Source organism: Notamacropus eugenii, chromosome 2 (genome assembly GCF_028372415.1).
Source record: "Notamacropus eugenii isolate mMacEug1 chromosome 2, mMacEug1.pri_v2, whole genome shotgun sequence".
In the NCBI taxonomy this organism is placed as follows: Eukaryota; Metazoa; Chordata; class Mammalia; order Diprotodontia; family Macropodidae; genus Notamacropus; species Notamacropus eugenii.
The window spans coordinates 104,313,870-104,326,164 of record NC_092873.1 but is presented as its reverse complement, the minus strand read 5'-3'; the positions used below and the strand labels follow the sequence as shown (position 1 = coordinate 104,326,164).

The 12,295-nt window shown below is 40.7% G+C and overlaps 1 protein-coding gene across 4 annotated transcripts in view; it reads right to left on the bottom strand.

Moving 5' to 3' along the window:
• The window catches only part of LOC140526159 (H-2 class II histocompatibility antigen, E-S beta chain-like), a 162,787-nt gene that overhangs the window by 79,771 nt on the left and 70,721 nt on the right, over window positions 1-12,295 (bottom strand). For 2 of the 4 annotated variants that reach the window (XM_072642138.1, XM_072642139.1), the window contains one exon: window positions 6,118-6,194. The exons of 1 other annotated variant lie outside the window; for it this stretch is intronic. In XM_072642138.1, coding sequence (XP_072498239.1) covers window positions 6,118-6,194 — 77 coding nt within the window. Of the gene's footprint in view, window positions 1-6,117; window positions 6,233-12,295 lie in introns of those variants that run through there. One more of the 4 variants, XM_072642140.1, reaches the window with a different exon arrangement.

The following is a 12,295-nucleotide window of genomic DNA, read 5'->3' as shown; positions in this document are numbered from 1 at the left end:
TATCATTCATAAGGACAGGTTATCACTGAGAAAAGGTTACAACTGACTGGAGTATCTCCTTTTGGAAATTGTAACTTTAAGATTCTGAAGCAGAAAAAAACATTTGTGCTAAAAAAAGAAGACACAAAAAGAAACAAACTTTGAACTGGGAGCCATTTGGAAGTGGTAGAGGCACTGAGCCATTTCCCAAATATAATCCAAATAAATCCATTCCTCTTTTTCAGTTCTGGGTCCAATCTATTATCCATCTGCAGAGCTTCCTCTAAATGTGCAGAGTGATGCATTAATTAGAATGTCATAATCTGAGCAATGGGCATTTTTCATCCCTTTCACACTTTCCTGTATGGATTGTAAGGCTAGTCTATTTTTAACATAAGGGCAAATTATTAGTATGAATATTAAATTTTTTTCTGCCTCACTGGATATTATTATCAAAGGAACACTGAGTGAGGTAATTTCTGTTTTTCAATCTTTCAGAAAATTTTGAATGATTATGGAATCAAAGACTCCTAATTAACCAGCAGTAAGAATGATGGAATCTTATATTCTATAAATTTTTTAGTTAATTTTGAAATGGTAAAGGTTTGGTGCATTGTTGAATCCCAAAGAATTGGCATAGAAGTCAGTAGTTCCTGATGCTCTCTCAGTCACCTTTCCTTTTGGTATCAATAAGGTCTAATAATTTCCAGGATCTTTCTCTCCTTCCGATCCCTTGAATATTGGTCCCTTGATACCCTCACAACTGTATCATTTCTAACGCAAATCTCTTCTATGAATACTTGGCAATTTAGCTGCTTTTCCTGTCTTTGTTTTCTTTGCAGTCATTTTTACCTCCATGTTAAGTACATCCAGGACTGTTGTTAGAATCCAAATGCTATGTGGCTGCACTGTCCTTCAAAGAAAAACTCTGACGTGCTTATTTGCCAACAATATTGGCCATTGTGATGGAAGAGATTGAGTGCAGTGTCCAGGTCAAAGAACAATTCCCTATGGACAGTGAGGTTCCCCAGATATTTCTTCCTCTTCTTTTTTAAGTTTTTAAGATTATTTCAAAGTTAAATACAAAACAAGAAAAAGAAAACATTGCCATGTACAGAGGGGAATATGAGAGGATTCAGTATAAAACAATAAAGTTCCATTTCAATAAAACCGATGTAACAAATACTACATGTTGATTTCAAAGCTGTCCAGCTTTGTTTTGCTTCCTTGAAGGTTTTCTTTTGTTCTCTGTTGTGAACTTTTTACTTTATTTTTTTCCTCCCTCCCCTCACTAGAAGATTATAATTTACATACACATATGTTTATATGTAAACACATATATATCTATAAAGATACACATAACTACGCATATAAACTCATAAACGTATACGTAAGACCATACTGTGCTTATTTCTATTTGTTATCTGTTTCTCTGAAGGTGAATTGCATCGTCCTTTATAAGTCCAAGTCTTTCTATGTTTTTCTAAATCAACAAGCTCACCATTTCCTACACCACAGCAATATTCCAACACAATCAGAGACATCGTCTATGAAAATTTTTCCCAATTTTTTGAACTCCTTCTATTCTTGGCTTCATCGGTTTTATTTATACAAGAAAATTTTAATTTCAAATAATCAAAGTTTTCCATTTTACACTTCAACAATGCTGTCACCTTTTAATACAACTTAAGTTCTGATATTCCTGAATCTGCTTTCTTTATATATTTTTTTTCCTGGTTTCTTTAAAGTTCCTGACTTTTTGTTCTTCCAAATGAACATTGTTATTATTTTTTTCTAACTCAGTAAGGTAATTTTTTAGTTAGCCTGGACCTAATGGTCTCTTTGTTCTCCGAAGTAAACTCAGAGAAAACCTCTTCCCATGAAAGCAAGGCAAGATGGGGCTGACTTACCATCCTTTAGGAGACCCTTAACCTGAGACACTATCTTGTGTAGTAGGACTTTTTCCATATCTGAATATTTTGTGGACATGCACTATGTTATGACATGTTAATGGTAAAGAAAACACATATATCCTGGGTCATAATTTCAATTGACACTTTGTCAACTCTCTTATCTTATTGTATTTACAACCTATTCAGTTAAGAAAATTCTTTTCTCATGGTATAGTTAAATATGTATTGAGACCATAAATCTGAGAGACAGAGACATCCTGGAATTGTTCTAAAATGGATCAAAGCCTTGTCATTCTTCTGTCAGGCAGTCAAAAGTTTCTTTCTGGCTCCATGGCCATGTAACTGCTAGGTTTAAGGGAGTAAACAATATACATTCAGCCTGTTTGACTTTTTTAATCAAACTTTCAGGTCGACAGAGGGAAGAGGGAGATCTTGGCCTCAAATATTGCAGCTAGGGCACAGAATGACAACAATGTGGTCTCCAATTCAAGTAAGTCAGACCTGGACCCCTTGAAATGACCTCAAATATGTGTAACATCCTGGTTTCTTAGACGTTTGCCTGTCCTCTTGGTAAATTCAAAATCTAAAAGTGGGAAAAATGTGTTCTAATATTTTCCCAGTTTTAAATCTTGATGTTACCAAATTTCTGACGTTGTACTTCTGAATCTTGGACACATCTAGAGCCTCTGGCCCCTCTTTCTTTCCCTGAACCCTTGAGCTGGCTATGCTGATAAGTCCTGAGTCCATCCTCATACCTGTGACTGCCCTGCTCAGCTCAATCCTTCCTACCAGGATGACAGTCTACAACATGGCTCTCTGCCAAGCTCCAGACGCTGCTCTCTGTGGCTTAAAATCTTTTCTCCAAAGCCCCCAGCTCACCCCATCACTCTCCATTGCTGTTTAAAGAACAACTTCTTAAGCCTAGAAATCAAGGTCTTCTCCACCTCTGCTCCCATGTCCCTTTCTAGCCTTGTTTTCCACTTTTGCCCACATGAAATGTCAGCCCAGGCCAAAGGCTATAGACACTCCCTTAGTTCCTCCTTACGCTTGCACTTTTCTGAGCTCATTCTCCTAGAGATATGGGTTCTCTCCCTATTGGGTTCTCTCCAGTGTGAGGTACCCCCATCCCCCAGTCACCTTGGCTCACAATCTCAGAGTTATTCTCACTCTCATAGCCCATATTGAATTGGTTGTCAAAACTTGGCAATTTTACCTTTGAAGTGTCTTGAATGTGCCCCGTTTTCTCCTCTGATGTTGCCATGGCCCTGATTCAGGCCCTCATCACCTTCCACCTGCACTATTGCAATAGGTTGCTGCTGGGTATGCCTGCCCCCAGTGTCTCCCCATTCTTTTCCATCCCTCATTCAGCTGCTAATAGATCTTCCTAAAGCACAGACCAGACCCTGTCACCCACCTGCTAAACAAACTCCTGTGATTCCCTGTCACCTCCAGCATCAAATTTAAAAATCCTGTTTGGCCTTCAAAGCCCTTCACATGTTGGTCCTTCCTACCTTTTCAGTCTCCTTATTCCTCACTCCCCTCCCCCACTCAAGTACTCTGTGACCCAGTGACACTGACTGCCCTGCTGTCCCTTGATAATATTTAATATAAAATTTTGGAATAATCTCTTTGTTCTCTCTGAAGCAAACTCAGAGAGTGCTTCTTCCTATGTCAACAAAAGCCAGCCAAGGCTGACTTAACATTCCTTATGAGACCTCTAACCTAAGACACTCGCTTGAATAATGGGACATTTACCACATGTTAATATTTGTAGACATATACTACGTCATGGCATGCTAAGGGTAAAGAAAATACAGATGTCTTGGGTCGTAATTTCTATTTGAAATTTTGTCAAACTCTGTTATCTTATCGTATTTACAACCTATGCAATTAAGAAATTCCTTTCTAATGGTCTAGTAAATCACTTATGGAGGCCATAAATCTGAAGGAAACAGAACACCTTCTTTGTCCTAAAACAGATTTAAGGCTAGCTGTTTTCGGTATTTGGTAGCTAGATTCACTGTCTAGCTCCTTGGACTCCACATACTGTTACTTTAAAGAGAATGAATTAATCTATAATAAATAATGAAAATGTATGCATTTAGCCTGTTGCCTCTACTTTAACCAAACTTTCAGGTTAACACCCTCCTACTAGACACTCCAGCTCCCAGCTTTGGGCATTTCCTCTGGCTGTCCCCAGGTCTGGAATGCTTTCCCTCCTCAGACCTGACTCATGGCTCCCTTGGCTTCCTTCAAAGTCCCAACTAAGATTCCATCTTCTACAGAAAGTCTTTGCCAGTACCTCTTAATTCTAGTGCCTTCTCTCCGCTGGTTATTTCTAAATTATCCTGAAAATAACTTGTTTGCACACAGTTGTTTTCATGTTGTCATCTCCAGGGACTTTCACCTTTCTTTGTATCCCCCACAGTTAACACAGTGCCTGGCACAAAGTAAGAGCTTAATAAAAGTTTGATTCACTTCTAGCTGGGAGGCTATTTAAATATTGTGTAGTTTGAATGATGGGCCACATGGGGGCAGCACCTGCTCAGTACACCCATGGCTGATACCTAGATGATCCTGGAGTGGTCACCTGAGGTAACCAGCCTTCACCCTACCAGGACTAGGAGATCCCCTGCCCCTGGGTCTCCCTTTACTCAGGCCATGACATACTATCTCTAGAAGGCTCCTTCTCTCTTGTCCAGCCCTGGAGAATGGGTGTTACCTATGGCATGCTCTCTCCCCAGAGGCAGTGCAGGACACAAAGTTCAAAGGTAGATCGTGGGTTAGATCTTGGAGGGCTACTCTAGAGCAGGTTAGGACCAGAAAGAGACTGTGATTGGCCAGGGCAGGTGCCAGGCCAGGCTGCAGGGGCAATAATATAGACAGTGCACCCCAACTACACTCACACTAGCTGGAAGAGGTTTGTGCCCCATCTCAGAGGGCTCCCTCCCTGCCCAGGACAAAAGATCTCATACCTCTCCTGAATTATGGAAGAGACCCTGTGATCCAAATCTGGGCTTAAGGGAGAGCAGTAGCATTGTGGAGACCAGAGATGGCACTGGCAGGCAGGGGTCCAAGAGTGCAAGCCCTGTCTGATCCAGGGAAGTGGGGGACTAGGGAACATTGAGTCTATACCTCTCTTTTTCAGCCCATTAACAAGGGACCATGAAGACAGAAAAAAGTCAGCCTGATCCCCTTGGTTTATCCAGCCCAATAACTGCCTCTAACCTGCCTCTGAGGAATAGATGGGCAGACTTTCTCCTACTCCACCATGATGTTATTCATGAAAACCAAACTCCAGCTTCACTTATGGCCTTGAAATTATACCTTGGAAATTAATCCAGGAAAGTCTATGCCTACCTTCCCCAATAACAGCAAAATTTAAATATTTCCAGTAGTTTAGGAAGCTGCTGTGATGATGTTTAGTGGGACAGAAACATTTAGACGGGGTGAGAAACCTTGGCATTTTGTGACCATGTCCTCCCCCTAAATCAATAAACTCCAGTGATGCCTTCTCTCCTCCAGGATCAAATATAAAATCCTCTGCTTGGCCTTGAAGGCCCTTCACAGCCTGACCCCTCCTATTTTTCCAGTCTTCTTAACTTTTTGTTCCCAGAACCCCAGAACTCTGCTGTCCAGTGACACCGGCCTTCCTGTTCTTCCTCCCATACATTTTTCCCTCTCCCAACTCTGGACTCTCGCTGACTGCTCCCCATTCTCAGAATTTTCTTCTCTCTGGCTTACTCCTAGCATCAGCTCCAACTCCACCTTCAGGATGCCTGTCATTATCCTCCTTAATGTCAGTGCCTTCCCTCTCTTGATCACATCCCATTTCTCCTGTATCTATTTTGTTCACATAGATTTGTTCACCTGTTGACTCCCTCTTTAGATTGTGAACTCCTTGAGAACAGGAACTGTCTTTGACCTTTCTTTCTATCCTTGGCATCAGCACAGTGCCCTTCTTCATAACTACTTATTGGCAAACTGCCTGGAGCCTGAGCTCTTGGAGGAGAGGCTGCATGAAGTCTCTGAAGGCCAAGGAAAAGGAAACAAGGGCCTAAGGAAGAGTTAGTTGGGACAGGAGCCTGAAACCCAGTCTCACCCACTGCCCATCTCTCTGAGGACCATCCTGGCCCAAGTCCTTCCTTTGGTCTGGGCCCAGAGTGAAGAGTGCTCCCCTTGGGCCCCACCTGGACTCTCTAGGGAGCTTCTGCTCAGTACTTACTTGGGGCATGTCTGTCTGCAGCCACCTGGGAAGTCAGCACCAGCAGGGTCACAGCCAGAACCTCTATACAGATGCCCCTGCGGAGCAAGACACACAGCATCCTGGAGACAAGATGAGACTGAAGGACCCAGAAACGTCTAAGAGTCAGACCTATCTTCTCTTTAAGGGAATTACCCCAACATTGACTGGACTAATTTACAGACTCTCTTCTCTGCCCGAGGGTTGGGCAACCTCAGAGTTGAGAGTGCCAATCAGCATTAGGAATGAAGTCCATCATTAGTTCCCAAGCAGACGTTCCTTTTGCAGGGTCTGTTCTAATATTTCTCTGGTGAAGAAAAACCAAAAGGGCCCAGAAATCACAGAATGTCAGGGAAGGAAGGGGCCCCAGAGATCAGGCCTTGCCTGGACTGTTATAATATCTCAATGTGAGGGTGCTGCAGTTGAGCTGCTAGTGTAGATCAGTGAAAGTCTTCACTACTGTAGTAGGTCCCATAAAAATGGAGAATAAATGTTCCAATATTTTGAAAAAGGAAAGATGGACAAGTGTGCAATCTGTGGTTCAATGAATTTTGCTTTTGACTCTCAGAAAAAAATTTAAAACATTTTATAAAAGATATGGTTTGTGAGCATTTTGAAAGGCAAGAGTGACTGTATAAAGGCCATTAAGGCTTCATCAAAAATAGGTGATGCCAGATGAACCTTTCCTCTTTAACACTGTAACCAAACGGATGGATCAGGAGAATGTTGTAGATGTATTAAAGCTGGATTCCCGTAAAGAATCTGACAAAGTCTGAAAACTTCACTCATTCCCAGGTGAAGTGCTGATTTACTTTTGTGTATTTTATATCAATCTAATTTGACAGCTCTGATTTTTGTCTGTTGTTTTGCTTGGAGAAGTGGATTTATTCACTATTTGTGATTTGTTATATTCTTCTGTGTAACCAGCATTTGGGGGAAGGAGAGAAGCAGAGGGATATAAGCTAGGTATTATCCTCTACCTTTACAAGTAATCAGTAACCAGTCATTATGGAGAACAACCTGGAGCTGTACCGAAAGGGCTATGAAGCTGGGCATACCCTTTGATCCAGCAATACCACTGCTAGGTCCATATCCCAAAGAGATCACAAAAAAGGTGAAAGACCCAGATGCACAAAAATATTTATAGCAGCTCTTTCTGTATTTGCTAAGATTTGCAAATCAAAGGAATACCCTTCAGTTGGAGAATGGCTAAACAACTTGTAGTATGATCGTGATGGATTATTATGGTGCTATAAGAAATGATTAGCAGGATGAGTTCAAAAAATCTTGGAAAGATTTACATGAACTGATGCAAAGTGAAATGAGAAGAACCAGGGGAATGTTATACACAGTAACAGCAATCCTGTGATGAAAGTGGTGATTGACTTAGTTCTTTTTGGCAACATAATGATCCAAGATAATCCTAGAGGACTAAGGATGAAGCAGACTCTCTGTCTCCAGAGAAAGAACTGAGACTATCTGAATACACACTGAAGCATGCTGTTTTTCACTTTCATTACTTTTTGTCTTCTTGTGTACAGAATGACTAATATAAAAATATTTCACATGATTTGATAAAAATAAATTAATTTCAGATTGCTTACCATTTCAGGGAGGAAGGGAAGTGAGGGAGGTAAACAGAAAAGGATGGAATTCGGAACTCAAAGTTTTTTTAAAAATACTTCTAAATTGTTCTAACATGGAATTGCATAAAAAAATTATATTAAACAAAAGTAGGGGTAGGAGAGAGATGGGGAAACAATCTGGAACTCAAAAACTTGTGGAAATGAATGTTGACAACTAAAAATAAACTAACTTTAAAAAAAAACTAAAAAAGAAAAAGTATCTATATATGCAAAAATATTTATAGTAACTTTTGTTATGAAATTGTTGTTAGAAATTGAAGGAATTTTCATCAATTGGGGAATAGATGAACAAATTATGGTACATAATTGTGGTGGAATACTATTGTTCTATAAGTCATGACAAGGGGATGAGTTCTGAAAAAAAATCCGGAAAGACTTATTTGAACTGATGCAGAGAGAAGTGGGCAGAACCAGAAGAATATTGTACATAGTTATAACAATATTATAAGATAATTAACTGCGAACGACTTGACAATTCTCAACAATACAATGATCCAAAATAATTCTGAAGTACTCATAATGAAAAATGCTATCCACTTCCAGAGAAAGAACTGAGAAGAGTCTGAATGCAGACTGAAGTAAAATTTTTCATTTTATTTTTCTTCCTTTTTTTGCAACATGGATAATATGGAAATATGTTTTTCTTGATTTCACATGTATAATTGATGTCACGTTTCTTACTTTCAGAAGAGGTGTGAGGGTAGAGAAGGACAGAATTTGCAACTCAAAATTTTTTAAAAGGAAAGATAAAATAAATAATAAAAATTTTTAAATACCTGAAAAAAAAAAAGCAGAAGTAAACATGGAAGCAGATTTTGTTGTGAAGCTGTCATTCCCTAAATTACAAATACTTGGAGAGGGAGAAGCCCCAATGGTATTTTAGGGAGTGACAAGGTAAAAGAGAATAAGACCATTTTCAGAAGTCTTTAGAATTTCCACTAAGTACAAGGAAAGCATGGAGCCAGTTTCCCATGCACGTCTGTCATTCCAAAGTTTTTCTCCACTACCTTCCTGATGTCCTTTGTCCACGTCTCTCTGAATGATTTCTCCAAAGTTTCTCCAGCCAAATGAAATAAGCCCCTTACATAGTTAGGGAAGTTATGTAACATCACACTCAGTATTCTGTCCACCAATCAGCAGTCACATTCCCCTTCACATAAGCATCATGCAGCACAAAGTTATCCCTCCTGCACATTTTTATGGCCATTGCAAACTTCCTCTACCTGGGTGGGAATCAGGTTACAGTCATTATGACTGGAGTGTAATCTATAGAGGGATGAGGAACCCCAATACAAGAAGTGCTGGGGACAGGATTCTGAGCTCTCATTTTCTCTTAGAAGTTTATACCTAATGGTTGAGTTTCTCCTGGCTAAGAACCTATAAGTAAGTTTGAAAAAGAAAACCTGAGAAAGGTCCACACTGAGATCTGCCTCAATCACAAGTGCCCTTTTAATGGAACATCTCCACTTGAGGTTCGAAGTGAGGCAGAGAAAGGTCTGACATAGGAAACAGGGAGGAGGATTTAATATAACCCCTCTCAATAGAATGAATACTGTCAGTCTTTGCTGATAGCTGTGTAAGTACGTAACCATATCCTTTTCCCTCACCAGACTCTGCTTACGCATGCTCCATCTTCCTTAAACTATCCCCCAAGCCTTATCTCTCAGAGTCATGGGTCCCATCTACAAAGCCTCTAATTCCACTCAGGAAAGGAGGAACAGAGTAGTTGTCTTTCAGAGGTAAGGTAGGGCTGGTGCATCCTGAGTTTCCTGGAGTGAGATAGAAAGGTGCAGACTGCAGAACAAGTTTTGAGGAAGCTGTTTGGGGAAAACACTTCAGTCCTGTCTTGGAAGGGCACTGTTCCAGGAAATAGGGAGTAGAGGAATGTGTAGTTATCATCTGTCTCCAGCAAATGGAGCCTAACAGCAGGTCTGGTCTAAGAGATTAGAGAAATCAGCAGTGTAGAAAGATAGTACTGAGGGTAATTGATTAGGGGAAAGAGAGAAACACAGACAGAGAGACAAGAAGAGAGAACACTTGGATATATGAAAAGCAGAGGCCTTGGGATCAGAGAAGGATCTGGAGCAGTAGAGAATCAGAAGTTCCATATGGGTGTAAAATAAGGTCTAGACTAGAGATAGAACAAGATGTGGGAGAAGTGGGAGCAAGATATCTGTATTTCTCTGGCCAGCTCCTAGGGCAAGATGTGACAATAACATGAACAGCTCCTTGTTGGCTGACTGGATGCCAGCGCTTGTGGTTGAGAAAATGAGAAGTGTAAGGAGAATGAGCCCATGCTCAGGTCTGCTCAGCCATGGGAGGGAGCTGGGCCCACAGCTTGGCTTGCCTACCAGGATCAGCACCAGAATCAGCATCCAATATTTATGAGGTGATGGGGTTCAGTGGCTCAGTGAGTCAATGTCATTTGTCACTATGGTGATTAAGGATTGAGGGTGAAGATGGGCAAATTCTGACCTGAAATTGGCCTTGAAGACAGAAAAAGTAGTCTTATACATATGAAGACCGTGACATCCTTTTATCCCAATGACAAATCTGGGGAGTCTTATAAGCTTTGCCAAGAGATCTGATGGTCTAAGTAGCTTCTGATGCACTTTGGGTCCCAGACATCTTCTTCCAATTCTTCTTCTCTGATCTCTTCCTCTTTATACTCCCTCTATACCTATATAGAACCCTTGTCTATTCATGTTTCTCTCAGTACCACTCCCTGTTTTCCAGGCCTCCAGTTCTCTTTCCATCATGGCTCCTCAACCATTCATTCCATCCACCCTGCATCTCTCCTGTTGTGGCTGTCTGATGAAGATCTCATGATGTAATTGCCTCTGCTTTCAATGTTTGATTCAATGAACAAGCATTTATTATGCACCTACTGTGTGCAAAGCCCAGCATTAGTGACTGGGATATACAAAGATTAGGAAAAAAAAGCAAAATGTCTCTGCCTTCAAGAAGGTTACATTATACCAAGGGGTTATAGTATGTAGTCCCTGTGGCCACCTCTCTGTCCCCCTTTTACATATGAAGTCCTCAGAACAACTGTCTCAGATTCAAGGTTTTCTCTGGGTTGACATCTATTTAAAAACAGAGCTGACAAGCCTCCACTAAAGTATTACCTTTTGTTCTCAGGTATTTAGAGATATAAAGCCTAGACATATACACTTGGGAGTCATACATTTAGGAAAAAAAATGAAACTGTGTGAGTTGATGAGATCACCAAGAGAGAGAGGATGTAGGGAAAGAAGAACAATCTTGAGGAAAATGTATGATTAGGGAAGAGGATATGGACAGTGATCTAGCAAAGGAGTTTAAAAGAAGTGATCAGGCAGGTAGGAGCCCCAGGAGAGAACAGTGTCACAAAACCACGGAAAAAGGAAATATTCCGGAGGAGAGATTGTTTAACAGCATCAACAACCAGGGAGAAGTCTGGAAGGTGGGGATTAAAAAAATGGTATAACATTTAGCAATTGAGATTTAGTGAAATAACTTTGTGTTTTATTTTGTTCTAAAATCTAGGTCTCCCCATCTGTCTGAGGCTTCAGATACAGGGGCTAATCTGAAGCCCATTCCCACTACTAATCTGCACAGCCTTGACTGGTTCTATGTCTGACCTGGTCTGGTTTGTCTCCTCCTGAAGCAAACAGATGGTTCCCCTCTTCCCCCTTCCTGAGGGCTCACCATGTTAAAGTTGAACTTAGTGCAGACAATGGATCAACACAGCCCTCTACGACTCTGAACTCTAGATATCCACTAGCTTCAGCCACCTTATTGCACCTGGGATTACAGGTAGGTGTGTGTCCCCATGCCCGGGGAAGTGATAACTTTGCAAAGATTGTTCAGTTATGTGGTAGAGTTAGAAGCTAGATGTCAAAGGATTAAAAATAGGTACCGCTATGAAAGTGGATCCTCTTTTCCCAGAGTTTCATTGTGAAACAAAATAGAGATATAGGATAATAATTTGAACAAGGGATATGGCAAAGTAAAGGTATTTTAAAGATGGGGGAGACTTGACCATGTTTATTGGAAGAGGCCTGAATATAGAGAAAGACTGAGAATGAGAAAGAAAGAAAGAAAGAAAGAAAGAAAGAAAGAAAGAAAGAAAGAAAGAAAGAAAGAAAGAAAGAGAAGGAAGGAAGGAAGGAAGGAAGGAAGGAAGGAAGGAAGGAAGGAAGGAAGGAAGGAAGGAAGGAAGGAAGAAAGAAAGAAAGAGAGAGAGGAAGGAAGGAAGGGTGGATGATCAAAGGGGCTAATTCCCAGAGGAGGAACCAAGGAAGGAGAATCATACTCCAAGAAGGGAATCTTGTAGGAGAGATGTAGGGGACAGACGTACATAGGGGTGAAGTGAGAAAAGGTCCAAAGTTTGAAATCAAATGAGATAATACTTGTAAAAAAAATAGAATAGCATTTCAAAAAGTGTCTGGCATGCTGGGGGCATTATAGAAATAGTTATTCCTTTCCATTCCTCTCTGTAAGGCAAGCCAAATGGAGAAACATAGACTGGG